The 16,263-nt window shown below is 43.2% G+C and overlaps 1 protein-coding gene across 1 annotated transcript in view; it reads right to left on the reverse strand.

The window, feature by feature from the left end:
- Positions 1-6,477, reverse strand: part of LOC124550683 — a 36,497-nt gene extending 30,020 nt beyond the window's left edge. The window contains exon 1 of the mRNA XM_047125408.1: positions 6,308-6,477. Within this exon, the coding sequence (XP_046981364.1) occupies positions 6,308-6,477 (170 nt within the window). The remainder of the gene's footprint in view (positions 1-6,307) is intronic.
- Between the last annotated feature and the right edge of the window lie 9,786 nt (positions 6,478-16,263).

Genomic DNA, 16,263 nt, shown 5'->3' on the forward strand with positions numbered 1-16,263 from the left:
TCTCAGCCACGTATGTAATAGCTCTTTCGAGCAGGGTGTTTTCCCTGATAGACTGAAATATGCCATTGTAAAACCATTGCATAAAAAGGGGGATACGTCGGACGTCAACAACTACCGCCCAATCTCTCTTCTGACAGCTCTATCAAAATTTTTTGAGAAAGTAATGTATTCAAGAGTAGCCTCCCATATTTGTAAAAATAAAGTACTAACAAAATGTCAGTTTGGTTTTCAGAAAGGCTTTTCAACAGAAAATGCTATATACGCTTTCACTGATCAAATATTAAATGCTCTGAATAACCAGACATCACCCATTGGTATTTTTTATGATGTCTCAAAGGCCTTTGATTGTGTAAATCATGGAATTCTTTTACATAAGCTAAATCATTATGGTTTGAGTGGGTCAGTGCACAAATGGTTTAATTCATACCTAACTGGAAGAATGCAGAAAGTTGAAATAAGTGGTTCATGTAATGTTAAAACAACAGCTGATTCCTCAAACTGGGGGGGCTATCAATTATCGGGTCCCACAGGGTTCCGTCTTAGGTCCTTTACTGTTCTTGATATACATTAATGACTTACCATTCCACATTGATGAAGATGCAAAGTTAGTTCTTTTTGCTGATGATACAAGTATACTAATAACATCGAAAAACCAAGAAGTATGTGATGTAATTGTAAATGATGTTTTTCACAAAATTATTAAGTGGTTGTCAGCAAACGGACTCTCCTTAAATTTTGATAAAACACAGTATATACAGTTCTGTACAGTAAATGGCACAACTCCAGTAATAAATATAGACTTTGAACAGAAGTCTGTAGCTAAGGTAGAATTTTCAAAATTTTTAGGTGTGTCCATTGATGAGAGGTTAAACTGGAAGCAACACATTGATGGTTTGCTGAAACGTCTGAGTTCAGCTACGTATGCTATTAGGGTTATTGCAAATTTTGGTGATAAGAATCTCAGTAAATTAGCTTACTATGCCTACTTTTATTCAGTGCTTTCGTATGGCATCATATTCGGGGGTAATTCATCGTTGAGTAGAAAAGTATTTATTGCTCGAAAACGTGTACTCAGAATAATTGCTGGAGCCCACCCACGGTCATCCTGCAGACATCTATTTAAGGATCTAGGGATCCTCACAGTAACCTCACAGTATATATATTCACTTATGAAATTTGTTGTTAATAACCCAGCCCAGTTCAAAAGTAATAGCAGTATGCATAGCTATAACACCAGGAGAAAGGATGATCTTCACTATGCAGGGTTAAATCTGACTTTGGCACAGAAAGGGGTGAATTATGCTGCCACAAAAGTCTTTGGTCACCTACCAAACAGCATCAAAAGCCTGACACATAGCCAACCAACATTTAAAAATAAATTAAAAGAATTTCTAGATGACAACTCCTTCTACTCATTGGCTGAATTTTTAGATATAAATTAAGGGGGGGGGGGGGGGGGACTTAAACATTAGTGTCATGCAATATTTTGTGTAATGTAATATCTTGTACAGACATCTTTTATTAACCTGACACGTTCCACATCATTACGAAGTGTCGTATTCATGATCTATGGAACAAGTATTAATCTAATCTAATCTGATCTAATCAACACCGTTTTGCAGGGTGATAACATAGCGTAGTGGTTAGCATATAAACCTGACGAGTAGGAATTCGAAGGTTGCTGACACGATCGCTCAACGTTTATGGTCAGAGGGTTAGCTGCCCTTTATAGTAAAATAACTGAGTGAATGGATCAACAATGATCTTGAAGAGGTGTAAGGATCGAACTTCACCCAGCAGTCTCGTGCTCTGTCATCTACGCTATGAGAGCAACTGACACTAATTGTATCTGGCGGGCCCTTGAATTTGCGTGCGCAACGGCCTGGTCGGCTAACTTCTTTGCTAAGTAACTCGGTAACGGCGTAAGGTATTGATTTTCTTAACAATCATTTCTCAGAACAGTTACAAGCTTTTCAGGCGGTTTCTGACCACACCCTCTCTCTGTCTGCGTGTGTGTGTGTGTGTGTGTGTGTGTGTGTGTGTGTGTGTGTACAGAGTTATTCAGCTGCCCCTGTTCATGGATTTTACGCCACCCGCAACTCTTTCAGATACTACACGCATGATTTTCATATTCTCTCACTCATTGCGCGCAAACTATTGATCACAGACAAACTTAGCAGAACCTTTTTGTAGAAAATGTAATGTGGCCTCTAGTGAAAACGGATCTCAGTATAAAATTTAACTACATTAAATTTAAATTTCCTACAAAACAGTCCTGCCCATTTTTATGTAGGTCTAATAATTTGTGTGTAACGAGCGAGAGAATATGAAAGTCTGTGAAGGAGTTGCAAGCTGTATCAAACCTATCGACAGCGGCAGCTGAATCATCATCATAAACAAGCCACCACCGTTTGAGAACTATGATGTCCACACCTACAACACTAGAAGGAGAAAACGACGATTATTACTCATTATGTGGCTCAGAAAGGAGTTCACCATGCAGTTAAAAAAAAAAGTTTTGAGAATTTGTCCAGTAGCATAATATTATGCCTGTCAGGCAAACAAATTTTAAATCTGTCCCAAAATCATTTGTTCTGAACAGCTCCATCTGTTGTCTACTCGAATTTTTATTTAAAAACTTAGAGCGTGTAAGAAAACACTAGTTTTAAATGTAGCTGCAAGAATAGGACTGGAAAATAAGACGCTCATTAATGTTAAATTTAGGCTAGGGTGACATTCAGGTGCTTGTAAATGGCAATCATATTACCATCCATTCAAACTGATCGCGTATACATGTCCTTTAAACCAACCCGTTCCACATTATTTCAATAAAAGGATATTAGAATTATCTATGAAACATGTTATTAACTAATTCAGTGACTAGGTACAATTTCCAGATGTATCACTTCGCAAGCAGTGACCACACAAAAAGGTGACCAAAGTATTGAACCAGTTCTTCATGTTTCTTCTTCCACGACTGATGGATGGCATAGAGATAGTGCAAATGACAACAGGCAAATTTTAGTAGAGATTCGTGCGTCTGTAAAACAACGATGCACGCAGCATACAACTACCGCCGTCATACCTTGTCAAAAGATCTTGCCGACAGCAGAGAAAATTCGGGTCCTATGTAAAATCGCTAAGCAGGTCTATGGTTTCTATGCTCTCAACCGTTGAGCTGTCTGGCGTGGCAGTAGAAGGTAGCAAAAAGGAAAGCCGAAGCTTTAAATTTCGCGTTTAAGAAATCGTTCACGCAGGAGAACCGTGCAAACATACCGTTGTTTGACCATTGTATAGTCTACCATAAGGAGGACATAGCAACAGGCATACCTGGCATAGAGAAACAACCGATAGAGTTAGAAGCAAATAAGTCGTCAGGTTCGGATGGCAACCTGGTTCGGTTCTAGAGTCCACTACGGCGTTGACCTCTTACTTAGCTTGGATTTATCGCTTATCTCTCTCCCAGCGCAAAGGCCCCCAATCGACTGGAAAAAAGGGCAGGCGACTCCTATACATGGTGTGAATTTTAAGTTGACAAACCAGAATAACTCGAAAAATAAGTTCACTCGTTAGTAAGAAGGATGTTTGGTTAGTTAGTTCGCTAGTCAGGTAATTTGTTTGATAATTAAAAGTTGTGTGGCCTCATGACCACGAAACAAACAAAACTTATCCGAATCGGCGGAAAAAATTAATATTTGGGTCAACATTTGCAAAACTCTAATTCCTCTCACTCAAACTCCACCCTATGGGGAGAGAGGGAGAGTTTTACTTTTAGCGAATCAGAATTTGCGAAGTAAATAAGTATTTTTTATTTATCCGTAACCATTTTCCACGTAAAAATGAGAACATGGATTTTCTTGAATTACAACGCCAACTACCAAGAATCAAAACAAATGTTTAAGAGAAAATGTACGTAGTTTTTTTATGTAGAATCTGATTCTGCAATAAAAATTGGGAGTTCCCTTTTGAAATTTTAAAGTTGCCTCCTGCCCCACCCCCAGAGGGCTGGGGTGGCGGGCTAATTTTAGCACGAGCATATGTCCCCCTCGAAAATTATCAACTTTGGATTCTACACATTTTTTCGTGTGAAGCTTATTTTTCGACTTATTCTGGTTTATCAACTTAAAATTTACACCCTGTGTATAAGAAGCGTAAAAGAACGGACCCGCAAAATTACAGACCAATATCGTTAACATTGCTTTGCTGCAGAGCTCTTGAACATATTCCCAGTTATAATATAATAAATTTCCTTGAGGCGCAAAAGCTTTTATTCACAAATCAGCACGGTTTTAGAAAGCTTCGCTCGTACGAAACTCAGCTTGTCCCTACCTCACATAATATCCTGCGAACTATGTATGACGGGCAATAGACAGGTTCCACATTCCCAGATTTCCGAAAATCATTTAGCACAGTGATCTGCAGACTGTTAACGAACTTACGAGCATTTTGAATAGGTTCCAGATACGTGACTGTCTGGAAGACTTGTTACGTAATAGAACTAGTGAGTTGTCCTCGACGGCGAGTATTCACCAGAGACAAAGGCATCGTCAGGAGTGCCCCAGGGAAGTGTGATAGGGAGGCTGTTATTTTCTATGTACATAAATTACCCGGCGGACAGGGTGATGATGATGTTTCGTTTGGGGGGCGCTCAACTGCGTGGTCATCAGCGCCTGTACAAAGTCCAAATTTTTTCACAGTCCAATTTTGTACACAGTCCAATCTATTCACTGTTAGGAATGTTGAAGAACAAGATGATGATGAAATGATGAGAACAACACAAACACCCAGTCCCTGGGCAGAGAAAACTCCCCAACCCGCCCAGGAATCGAACCCAGGACCCCGTGATCTTAGAGGTATCAACGCTAGCCACTAGACCGCGAGCTACGGACGGCGGACAGCAATCTGCGGTTGTTTGCTGATGATGCTGTGGCGTACGGAGAGATGACTTAGACAAAATAGCTAGATTTTGTGATGAATGGCAGGTAGCTCTAAATGTACAAAAATGCAAGTTAATGCAGAGGAGTAGGAAAAACAAAACAGTAATTTCGAATACAGTATTAGTAGTGTCCTGCTTGACACAGTTACGTCGATTAAATATCTGGGCGTAACGCTCAAAATCGATATGAAATGGAAAGAACATGTAAGGCTTATAGTTTATTGGAGCATTTTAGGAAAGTGTTGTTCATCTGTAAAGGAGACCATATATACGACACTAGTGCGGCTCATTCTTGAGTACGCTAGAGTGTTTGGGATCCGCACCAGGATGGATTAAAGGAAGACATCTAAGCAGTTCCGAGACAGGCTGCTAGATTTGTTATCGATGGTTTCGAACAACACCGAGGAGTCCAGCAGTATATTGCTCCCTCCTACGTATATCTCGCGAAGAGACCATGGCGATAAAATCGAAGAGATTAGAGCCCACACAGAGGCATACCGGCAATCTTTCTTTCCACGAACAATACGAGATTGGAATAGAAGGGAGAACCGATAGAGGTACTCAAGGTACCCTCCGGCACACACCGTCAGGTGGCTTGCGGAGTATGGATGTAGATGTAGATGCAGATGTAGATGCAAGTATTACTTAGAAGCTACGGGGACTCTACATCTAAATCTACATCTACATGGATTCTCTGCGAAGTGCCTTGCACAGGGTTCATCGAATTACTTTCAAAGTAATTCTCTATTATTTCACTCTCGAACAGCGAGCGAAAGAAACGAGCCTCCATAATCCACGGAGGGAAGGTGACGTCTCTTTCGAAGAACACTGTTGAGAAAATTTAGAGAACTGGCATTTACAGCTGACTGCAGAACGATTCTAATACCGCCTACATACATTTCGCGTGAAGACCACGTAAGAGAAATTAAGGCATGTAGACAGTCGTTTTTCCCTCACTCTGTCTGTGAGTAGAATAGAAAAGGGAATGACTGTTAGTGGTCTATAGGGTGCCCACACCATTCACCGTAGGTCGCTTGCGGATTATGTATGTAGTTGTGGACGTAGATCTAGAAGCTGCAATTCATCACACCAAACAGAAATTGTATCCAGGTTATCCCCCTAACCACTCAGCGAGGAAACTTTACACTACAACGTCATCTATACGCAGCAGCAAACTGTTGCTCGCGCTCTCCGCCAGACCGATGTGTACACAGAACAAGAGCGGTTCTATCACATTGCCCTGGTGCTGATACTTCATATGGTTATGGTTAACTTTATTAGGACTTGGATTGGCATGTGCGTGCAGGAGTGCAGTGTGTAAAGAGCTCGGGCATTGTTTGCTGCGATTCCCCTCGAGTGGACCTGACTCACCTGAAGAGCACGTGTCGTAATGTGCGGACACTCGGCCAGCGGCGAGGCGACTGTTTGGGTCCACTGTGTGGAGCAGCGGCGTCCACAAGTGGGCCGGTGCTATCTCCAGGGTCTAGGGTCACGCAAACACTGCGGGCGCCGAGCGCGGAAGCGTCGTCCGAACGGGGCATATCGAAATAAGTGGCTGCGGGAGAGAGAACCGGCTGAAATCGCCCAAAAGAGCAAAACAGTTTAGGGAACAACTACCAAACAACGACACGAACCACCTGCTGAGGCAAGGGGACACATTTAATGTCCTGAATAAACTAGCAGATGCGATCTCAAGCAAAGTCCTCAAAGAATACCTGACAAACAATTAATGAATAAACACCAGACTCAGACTCCGTAGACCCTCCGTGTTCCGCCAGGACATGGTTCTGGCCAGCCGCCTCACGGCTGGAACCCGCCATGTTTTAGGACTAGGTTCGGGGGGGAAGGGGGGAGAGGGGTAGTACATCATCACCGGACTTGACAAGGCAGCGATCATGACAGTAGATATGGAGCTAGATTAGTTACAGGCTCATAATTGTTGTTGTTGTTGTTGTCTTCAGTCCTGAGACTGGTTTGATGCAGCTCTCCATGCTACTCTATCCTGTGCAAGCTTCTTCATCTCCCAGTACATACTGCAGCCTACATCCTTCTGGATCTGCTTGGTGTATTCATCTCTTGGTCTCCCTCTTCGATTTTTACCCTCCACGCTGCCCTCCAATACTAAATTGGTGATCCCTCGATGTCTCAGAACATGTCCTACCAACCGATCCCTCCTCCTAGTCAAGTTGTGCCACAAGCTCCTCTTCTCCCCAATTCTATTCAGTACCTCCTCATTAGCTATGTGATCTACCCATCTAATCTTCAGCATTCTTCTGTAGCACCGCATTTCAAAAGCTTCTATTCTCTTCTTGTCTAAACTATTTATCGTCCACGTTTCACTTCCATACATGGCTACACTCCGTACAAATACTTTCAGAAACGACTTCCTGACATTTAAATCTATACTCGATGTTAACAAATTTTTCTTCTTCAGAAACCTCAGAATTAGGATAGTTAGATTAGCACAGAACTGCAGCGACAAAGTCATCTGCCAGCCCAGTGCCAGGGGCACTCCCACAGGGATCAGCTCAGTGGGAAAGGCCAGCAAAATTAGGTTTGTTTCTTCTGGCACACCTGTAACGCTGCAGGTAGAGTAGTCATAGTAACTTGTTAAAAGTAGTATCAAAGTCTAACAGTAGTAGAAAATTCAATGCAATAATCATAACAACATGCATAGTAAATAACACTAGAATAGTCCCCATAGTGGTGAAGGAATTATAGTATTAACCTGTAGTGTTAGAAAGTAAAAGCTGCAGATTGTCAATTGTAATAGTTAGAAATAGGACCTACTAATGTACTTAGGTAGTAGGTTAATTTGTATAATTATAATTATTTGAATAAAGATTAAAAAGAAAAAAGGCTGAGATACCTATACGTTTCTGCAGAGAGCAGTGGCAGGCAAACTTTTTTGCTCAAGGGCCAATACTTCGGGCCGCATATGTAGCAATCTTGTTTTTAATCTGTTTTTGTTTTTGTTGTGGTGCTCGTCAGTCCGAAGACTGGTTTGTCGCAGCTGCCCACGCTACTCTATCCCATGCAAACCTCTTTCTCACCGAATAAGTATTGCAACCAACATCCTTTTGAACTCTTGGTCTCCCTTTACAATTTTAACCCCCAACTCTTCCCTCCAGTACTGAACTAGTTACACCTTGATATGTCAGAAGCATGAATGGTCAACAAAAACATTGGGAACAAGAGCCCAGCACCTTGATCCCACAAAGAAGCCAAAAGGTTTTGACCTACCGAGGAACTTTTGGTGCTGCCTCAACAGGTTAAGGACTGGACATGGTTGCTGTAGCTACTTCAGGCACAAATGGGGCAGGATCAGTTCACCAATGTGTGAATGTAATCAAGAAGAGCAGACAGTTGAACATTTAGTCCAACGCTGTCCACTTCATTCGTACCCTGGAATTCCCGATGACTTGTTCACTCTCACACCCAGCTTAATTAACTAGTTGAAAAACACAGACTTTAAGGTTTAATCTCGTCTAATATCATACGTATATTGTATAAAACCATTTCCCTTATATCAACTGTATATTGTATAAAATCACCATACGATTAAATAAAATAAATAAATGTCAGAACGTGTCCTATCAACTGGTCCTTTCCTTTAGTCAAGTAGTGCCACAAATTCCTTCTCTCCTCATTTCTACTCAGTGTCTCCACAGTTACCCATCGAACCATCAACATTCTTCTTTAGCGTCACATTTCAGTAGCTTCTATTCTCTTCTTATCTGAATTGTTATCATCCAAGTTTCACTTCCATACAAGTTACCCTCCAGACAAATATATTCGGAAAAAACTTCCTAACACTTACATCTATATTAGATGTCAACAAATTTCTATTCATCAGATAGGCTTTTCTTGCCATTGCCAACCAACATACTTTGTTCACTTTTCTTCGGCCATAATCAGTTGTTTCACTGCCCACACACAATATGTGATCAAAAGTATCCGGGCACCTGGCTGAAATGACTTACAAGTTTGTGGCACCCTCCATCGGTAATGCAGGAATTCAATATGGTGTTGGCCCACCCTTAGCCTTGATGACAGGTTGACTCTCGCAGGCATACGTTCAATTAGGTGCTGGAAGGTTTCTTGGGGAATGGCAGCCCATTCTTCACGGAGTGCTGCACTGAGGAGAGGTATCGATGTCGGTCGCTGAGGCCTGACACGAATTTGGCGTTCCAAAACATCCCAAAGGTCTCCTATTGGGTTCAGGTCAGGACTGTGTGCAGGTCAGTCCATTACAGGGATGTTATTGTCGTGTAACAACTCCGCCACAGGCCGTGCATTACGAACAGGTGCTCGATCGTGCTGAAAGATGCAATCTCCATCCCTGAATTGCTCCTCAAGAGTGGGAAGCAAGATGGCGCTTAAAACATCAATGTAGGCCTGTGCTATGTTAGTGCCACGCAAAACAACGAGGGGTGCAAGCCCCCTTCAAGAAAAACACGACCGCACCATAACACCACCGCCTCCGAACTTTACTGTTGGCACTACACACGCTGGCAGATGGCGTTCACCGGGCATTTGCCATAGCCACACCCTGCCGTCGGATCGCCACGTTGTGTACCGTGATTCGTTACTCTACACAACGTTTTTCCACTGTTCAGTCGTCCAATGTTTACGCTCCTTACACCATGCGAGGCGTCGTTTGGCATTTACCGGCGTGATGTGTGGCTTATGAGCAGCCACTCGACCATGAACTCCAAGTTTTCTCACCTCTCGTCTAACTGTCATAGAATTTGCAGTGGATCCTGATGCAGTCTGGAATTCCTGTGTGACGTTCTGGATAGATGCTGTCTATTACACATTACGACTCTCTTCAACTGTCGGCGGTCTCCGTCAGTCAACAATCGAGTCGGCTTGTACGCTTTTGTGCTTTACGTGTCCCTTCACGTCTCAACTTCACTATCATATCGGAAACAGTGGACCTAGGGATGTTTAGGAGTGTGGAAATCTCGCGTACAGACGTATGACGCAAAGTGACACCCGATGACCTGACCACGTTCGAAGTCCGTGAGTTTCGCAGAGCGCCCCATTCTTCTCTCTCACTATTTCTAATGACCGCTGAGGTAGCTGATATGGGGTACCTAGCAGTAGGTGGCAGCAAAATGCACCTAATATGAAAGACATGTTTTTGGGGCTGTCCGGATACTTTTGATCACATAGTGCACCAAAATTAATTTACTACTTTCAGTGTCTCGTTCCCTAATCTAATTTCATCTGTACCGGATAATTAATCCTATTATATTCCACCCACATCGTTTGGCTTTAGTTGATGTTCGTCTTATATTCTCCTTTCAAGACACTGTCCGTTCTGTTCAGTTTCTCTTCCAAATCCTTGGTTGTCTCTGGCAGAGTTAGATCGAAATTTTTACATGTTCTTTCTAAACTTTAATTCCGTCTCCTATTAATTGGTAACTCACACAAATTAGTGTGCCCCTAACAGTTTAGCAACTGTAAGGGCGCTATCAGCTGGCTACCGGCCACCAAGTACTGATCGTTAGAAGTCGGCACAGTGCGGAAGTCTTCGTGTCGTCTGTTTACTGTTTCAGATTCCTGCCACCTTTGGCGACCCCAACTGCCTGACGTAGCGTTGTTTTGCTGTCTCTATGAGCGGATGATTAATCGATTCATAATGAAAACTGTACTTATCACTGAATGCAATATGAGAAAGAATCACAAATATTTACTAAATGTTTTGAATAACATTTCTTTTACATTGCGTTGTATTACAACAGCCTTAATTTAATTTCAGTTCCTTGATACAAATATGTACCGCATTTTACGGCGTCTCTATGATGTGCATTCGCTAATCACCGTTACTTCCGTGTCAAAATTTGCGAGGCGCCGGGGCTAGCAGTGTATTTAACACTAAATTCGTCTAGAATCTTCATATGGAAATGATGCTCTAAGCCCTCCCCCTTTTCTAACTCCGACTTGCTGTTGCACATGGATTAAGCAGAAACGCGAACTGACTGTAATCTGCCCTGCAAGTGGAGTAGAAAAGAGTTTGGCACCTGCAATAATTTAATTTGAAAGAAATTAATTTGATAAAGAAAAGTTTCATTAATGTGATAAGAAATGAAAGGGTTGCTCTACCGATCTACAGAATGAAAGTTCTGTCCAAAATAACAATTTTATTTATTATGACTAAACTCAAAATAATAAACAAAACACATGAAACATTTACAATACGTCAAATTGGATACTCAAATAAATCGTGTGAAAGTGAAGTAGCCCATAAACTAGCTTGTGACATTTATGACCATGTGGTATGTGGAGCCAATTCCTTGCAACTCAAATCTTAAGAGAAATACCCAGCCAACCCAACATTAATTGCTGCTATGGTAGTGAGAACTCTGACAATGAAAAAATGGCTCTGAGCACTATGGGACTCAACTGCTGTGGTCATAAGTCCCCTAGAACTTAGAACTACTTAAACCTAACTAACCTAAGGAAATCACACACATCCATGCCCGGGGGACCGAGCGAGGTGGCGCAGTGGTTAGACACTGGACTCGCATTCGGGAGGACAACGGTTCAATCCCGCGTCTGGCCATCCTGATTTAGGTTTTCCGTGATTTCCCTAAATCGCTCCAGGCAATTGCTGGGATGGTTCCTTTCAAAGGGCACGGCCGACTTCCTTCCCCGCCCTTCCCTAATCCGATGAGACCGATGACCTCGCTGTCTGGTCTCCTTCCCCGAAACAACCAACCAACCAACCATGCCCGGGGCAGGATTCGAACCTGCGACCGTAGCGGTCGCACGGTTCCGGACTGCGCGCCTAGAACCGCGAGACCACCGCGGCCGGCTCAAACAATGAACACCCAAGACAGAACAAAGTTAGAAAAGACGGGAACAGGGTCGTTCTGCTGAGCTCTGATTGTCACATAGCAAAATTCCATAATCTGCCGGTGCTGCGGACATACATTACCAAGCTGTCTTCTTAACTGTAGGGTCACGATCTGGCGTACCGGAGGCGATGGCTGGTTGCTTCGACATCCCGTCATGGTGATGATAATGTCGCGAGTATAGCCCGAAACAAATTATCCTGGTCTGGTTGTTCCAGACTAAAGACTTCCTAGCAATACAAATGCGCCTTTGAGGGAGATGAAGAAGGCTCGCCACACAATCACTGACGGTACAGTGATCGATTTTAACAAGCGAAGTCACACAGTAACTCCGATACAGTCAGCTTTAGCCAAAACTGCTCAAGACGGACAAAATAGGCCGCTTGTACGCAAAAGGCTCAATTGCGAACTGTACTCGGAAAGTTACGTTGAAGTCGAAACTTCAGCAACTTTGTCAAGCAGTTACGATTAAATGAAAGTGTATTAGACAGCCAACGGAAGGCAGGTTGTCCAGAGCAGCGAGAGCTCAATCTTGTAACCTGCTCCGACCGAAAGTCGAGAGCCGACAGTACCAAGAGCACCCGTACAGGCCGAACACAGAACATTCCCGCCCTCACGACAGTGGCCGTGGTTAAACGTTCCAGTCGGCAACTCGAAAACCGGCCGAAAATTCCACTCTATTGCCGAAGCACTACTATTCCACCAATGGAGAAACTTGGCGCCAATTTCTGCGCCGATTTTGCTACGTCACGAAGCTGTCCCCTGAGCAAGCCAGTCATAGATATGATTTCGCAGAAAACGCGGGAACTTGCCCGCCAAGACTGCCTGGGAATACAAGTCTTTCCTAGGCCTTGGTGGTAGACCGTCAGAAAGTGTTTACACTAAGTTTCTGCGAAGTAACGGAATCTCTAACCTGAGCTGCTCCATCAGGCCCCTGTGGGCGTGCCGCCCCCGCTCTTATCACAATGTCGGCGTCTGGAAAGCATCCACTCGACTCCCTCACACCCGTCGGCTTAACCCTTTCAAGGTCAGCAGAACCCGCCTGTCACCCACCACCTGGTGACAAGAGACACTGCGTGGGAAGTCCGCGTGTGACGGAATAGCAACTTTTCACTGCAAGCAATTAGAGAGGAAAATATTCATGTCTTCTGAGTTCTCAATACTAGCCTTGTAATGACCATATTCGGCTATACTTCCCCAAATCGAATTACTCAGAGTAAGATATAAATCTGAGAGAGGGAAAGTCACTGTGTGCATCGTAAAGGCATGCCACCTCTCAAATTTATGCCTTAGCTGCTGATTAGTGCGACTTGCACACGTCCACGAGTTGTCAGTACAATAAAACATCCCCTCTTCCACATCCTCTAATCCCGCAGTGGTTGCGCTCCTTACCCCTTCGCCCCTGAGGTAAGCGGCCAACTGTATTAGCTCGTGGCCAAATACGTTAATGTCAATTAAATTTAAGCACGCTTTAAAATATCACTCTCTCTGAAAGTATTTTTGTTTATTAATGAGCACAAAAATTGCACTCTTCCAGACTCTTAATGTTAGTTGACATATTAGAATTCGGGTATTTCTGTCTAGATGTGTGTTACTGCAAAATACGGCTGAAAACCATACGTCGCCCGCCGTTTGACCACCACCGACATAGGCCGGCCGCTGTGACCGAGCTGTTCTAGGCGCTTCAGTCCGAAACCGCGCGATTGCTACAGTCGCAGGTTCGAATCCTGCCTCGGGCATGGATGTGTGTGATGTCCTTATTTTAGTTAGGTTTAAGTAGTTCTAAGTTCTAGGGGACTGATGACCTCAGATGTTAAGTCCCATAGTGCTCAGAGCCATTTGCACAATCTGAACTGACATAGGGCATGCGAAAGAACTTGCTCCTCTGCTAGCAGGAGTCTGCTGTATGTAGGTCGCTGAAGCAGTGAACTGCCCCTGCTGACTGTGAATACGCACGTCATTCTCGTTTTGGAGGAGGATTCTAAAGCAGACGCACAAAACTATAGGCCACGATTGCTGAAGTCAGTATATTGTTTAATTTTAGAACACGTTTGATGCTCGCGTATTATGACGTTTCTGGATAGCGAAAATCTCCGTAGCACTCTACATGGCTTCCGAAAACAATGATAGTGTGAAACTCAGCGCGCTCTCTTCGTCCACGAGACCCAGGAATCAGTGGGTTGGTGCCCGGGATGATGTGTTCCTTAACATCGGGAAGGCATTCGTTACTGTTCCGCAGTGTCGCCTAATGAACAAAATACGAGCGGACAGAATATAAGCCAGCTGTGTGACTGGACTGAAGAGTTGCGCGGAAATTCCTAACGAAGAGATATCTTCAGGTACCTTGAGGAAACTGATTATCTCGAAAACGACGCATCTTTCAATTAAAAAAATTTCCATGTGAAAAGTAAATGTTAATAAAGGGGATATCCAATTCTACCTAGAAAATACGAGGGGCGTTCAATAAGTAATGTTGTTGTTGTGGTCTTCAGTCCAGAGACTGGTTTGATGCAGCTCTCCATGCTACTCTATGCAATGCAAGCTTCTTCATCTCCCAGTACCTACTGCAACCTACATCCTTCTGAATCTGCTTAGCGTGTTCATCTCTTGGTCTCCCTTTACGATTTTTACCCTCCACGCTGCCCTCAAATACTAACTGGTGATCCCTTGATGCCTCAGAATATGCCCTACCAACCGATCCCTTCTTCTAGTCAAGGTGTGCCACACATTTCTCTTCTCCCTAATTCTACCCATCTAATCTTCAGCATTCTTCTGTAGCACCACATTTCGAAAGCTTCTATTCTCTTCTTGTCCAAACTATTTATCGTCCATGTTTCGCTTCCATACATGGCTACACTCCATACAAATACTTCCAGAAATGACTTCCTGACACTTAAATCCATACTCGGTGTTAACAAATTTCTTTTCTTCAGAAACGCTTTCCTTGCCATTGCCAGTCTACATTTTATATCCTCTCTACTTCGACAATCATCAGTTATTTTGCTCCCCAAATAGCAAAACTCATTTACTACTTTAAGCATGTCATTGCCTAATCTAATACCCTCAGCATAACCCGACTTAATTCGATTACATTCCATTATCCTTGTTTTGCTTTTGATGATGTTCACCTTATATCCTCCTTTCAAGACACTGTCCATTCCGTTCAGCTGCTCATCCAGATCCTTTGCTGTCACTGACAGAATTACAATGTCATCAACGAATTCCGTTCAGCTGCTCATCCAGATCCTTTGCTGTCACTGACAGAATTACAATGTCATCAACGAACCTCAAAGTTTTTATTTCTTCTCCAAGGATTTTAATTCCTGTTCTGAATTTTTCTTTTGTTTCCTTTACTGCTTGCTCAATATACAGATCGAATAACATCAGGGATAGGCTACAACCCAGTCTCACTCCTTTCCCAACCGCTGCTTCCCTTTCATGCCCCTCGACTCTTGTAACTGCCATCCGGTACTGTACAAATTGTAAATAGCCTTTCGCTCCCTGTATTTTACCCCTGCCACCTTCAGAATTTGAAAGAGAGTATTCCAGTCAACATTGTCAACAGTCTTCTCTAATTTTACAAATGCTAGAGACGTAGGTTTGCCTTTCGTTAATCTATTTTCTAAGATAGGTCGTAGGGTCAGTATTGCCTCACGTGTTCCAACATTTCTACGGAATCCAAACTGATCTTCTCCGAGGTCGGCTTCTTCTCTGTCAAACTCTTCACGCACTATCATATCTCCCATTTCATCTTCATCTACATCCTCTTCATGTACATCCTCTTCCATTTCCATAACTTTTTTTTCTCGACTAATTTGTTGTGGGACAACGTGGAATATTCCCGCTTCAGCCCCTATAGTTTCATAAAGTTCCGATAGGTTGCGGCACTATACGTAGCCTTCTGTAACAGAGGTGCGGTCCGAGAGGAGTGCTGTAGTTGACTTTCATTTGGTGGAAAACCAGAGCATCGCAGATATTCATAGGCATCTGCAGAATTTCTATGGAGACCTGGCTCTAAACAAAAGTACGGTGAGTCGTTGGGCGAGGCATGTGCCATCGTCGCAACTTGGTCACGCAAACGTCTCCGATCTCCCGCGTCTCGGCAAGCCGCACGCAGCTGTGACTCCGGCAAAGTTGGAACCAGTGTGCGATTTGTGGTTTTACCAGTGGGGGGATGATGTCTTAGGGGGTTAGTATAATTACATATGTTACTAGCTTGGACCGTGGCGTTATCCATGGTTAAACAGTTATTTATAAATAGATGTTAATGCCGAAACTCACTATTCACGCGTATGCACTATCAGAAAAGCCCTCCCTTGTTATATCTTTAAAAGTACATTATAGGCAAAGCTTAGTTACGAAATCATCTACGAGGTGCGGCTAGAAAAAAACCGGACTGATGCTAGAAAAAACATTTATTTACAATTATTTACAATTTCGTGTTATCTCCTTCAATGTACTCTC

Source organism: Schistocerca americana, chromosome 9, assembly GCF_021461395.2.
Source record: "Schistocerca americana isolate TAMUIC-IGC-003095 chromosome 9, iqSchAmer2.1, whole genome shotgun sequence".
Taxonomy (NCBI): Eukaryota; Metazoa; Arthropoda; class Insecta; order Orthoptera; family Acrididae; genus Schistocerca; species Schistocerca americana.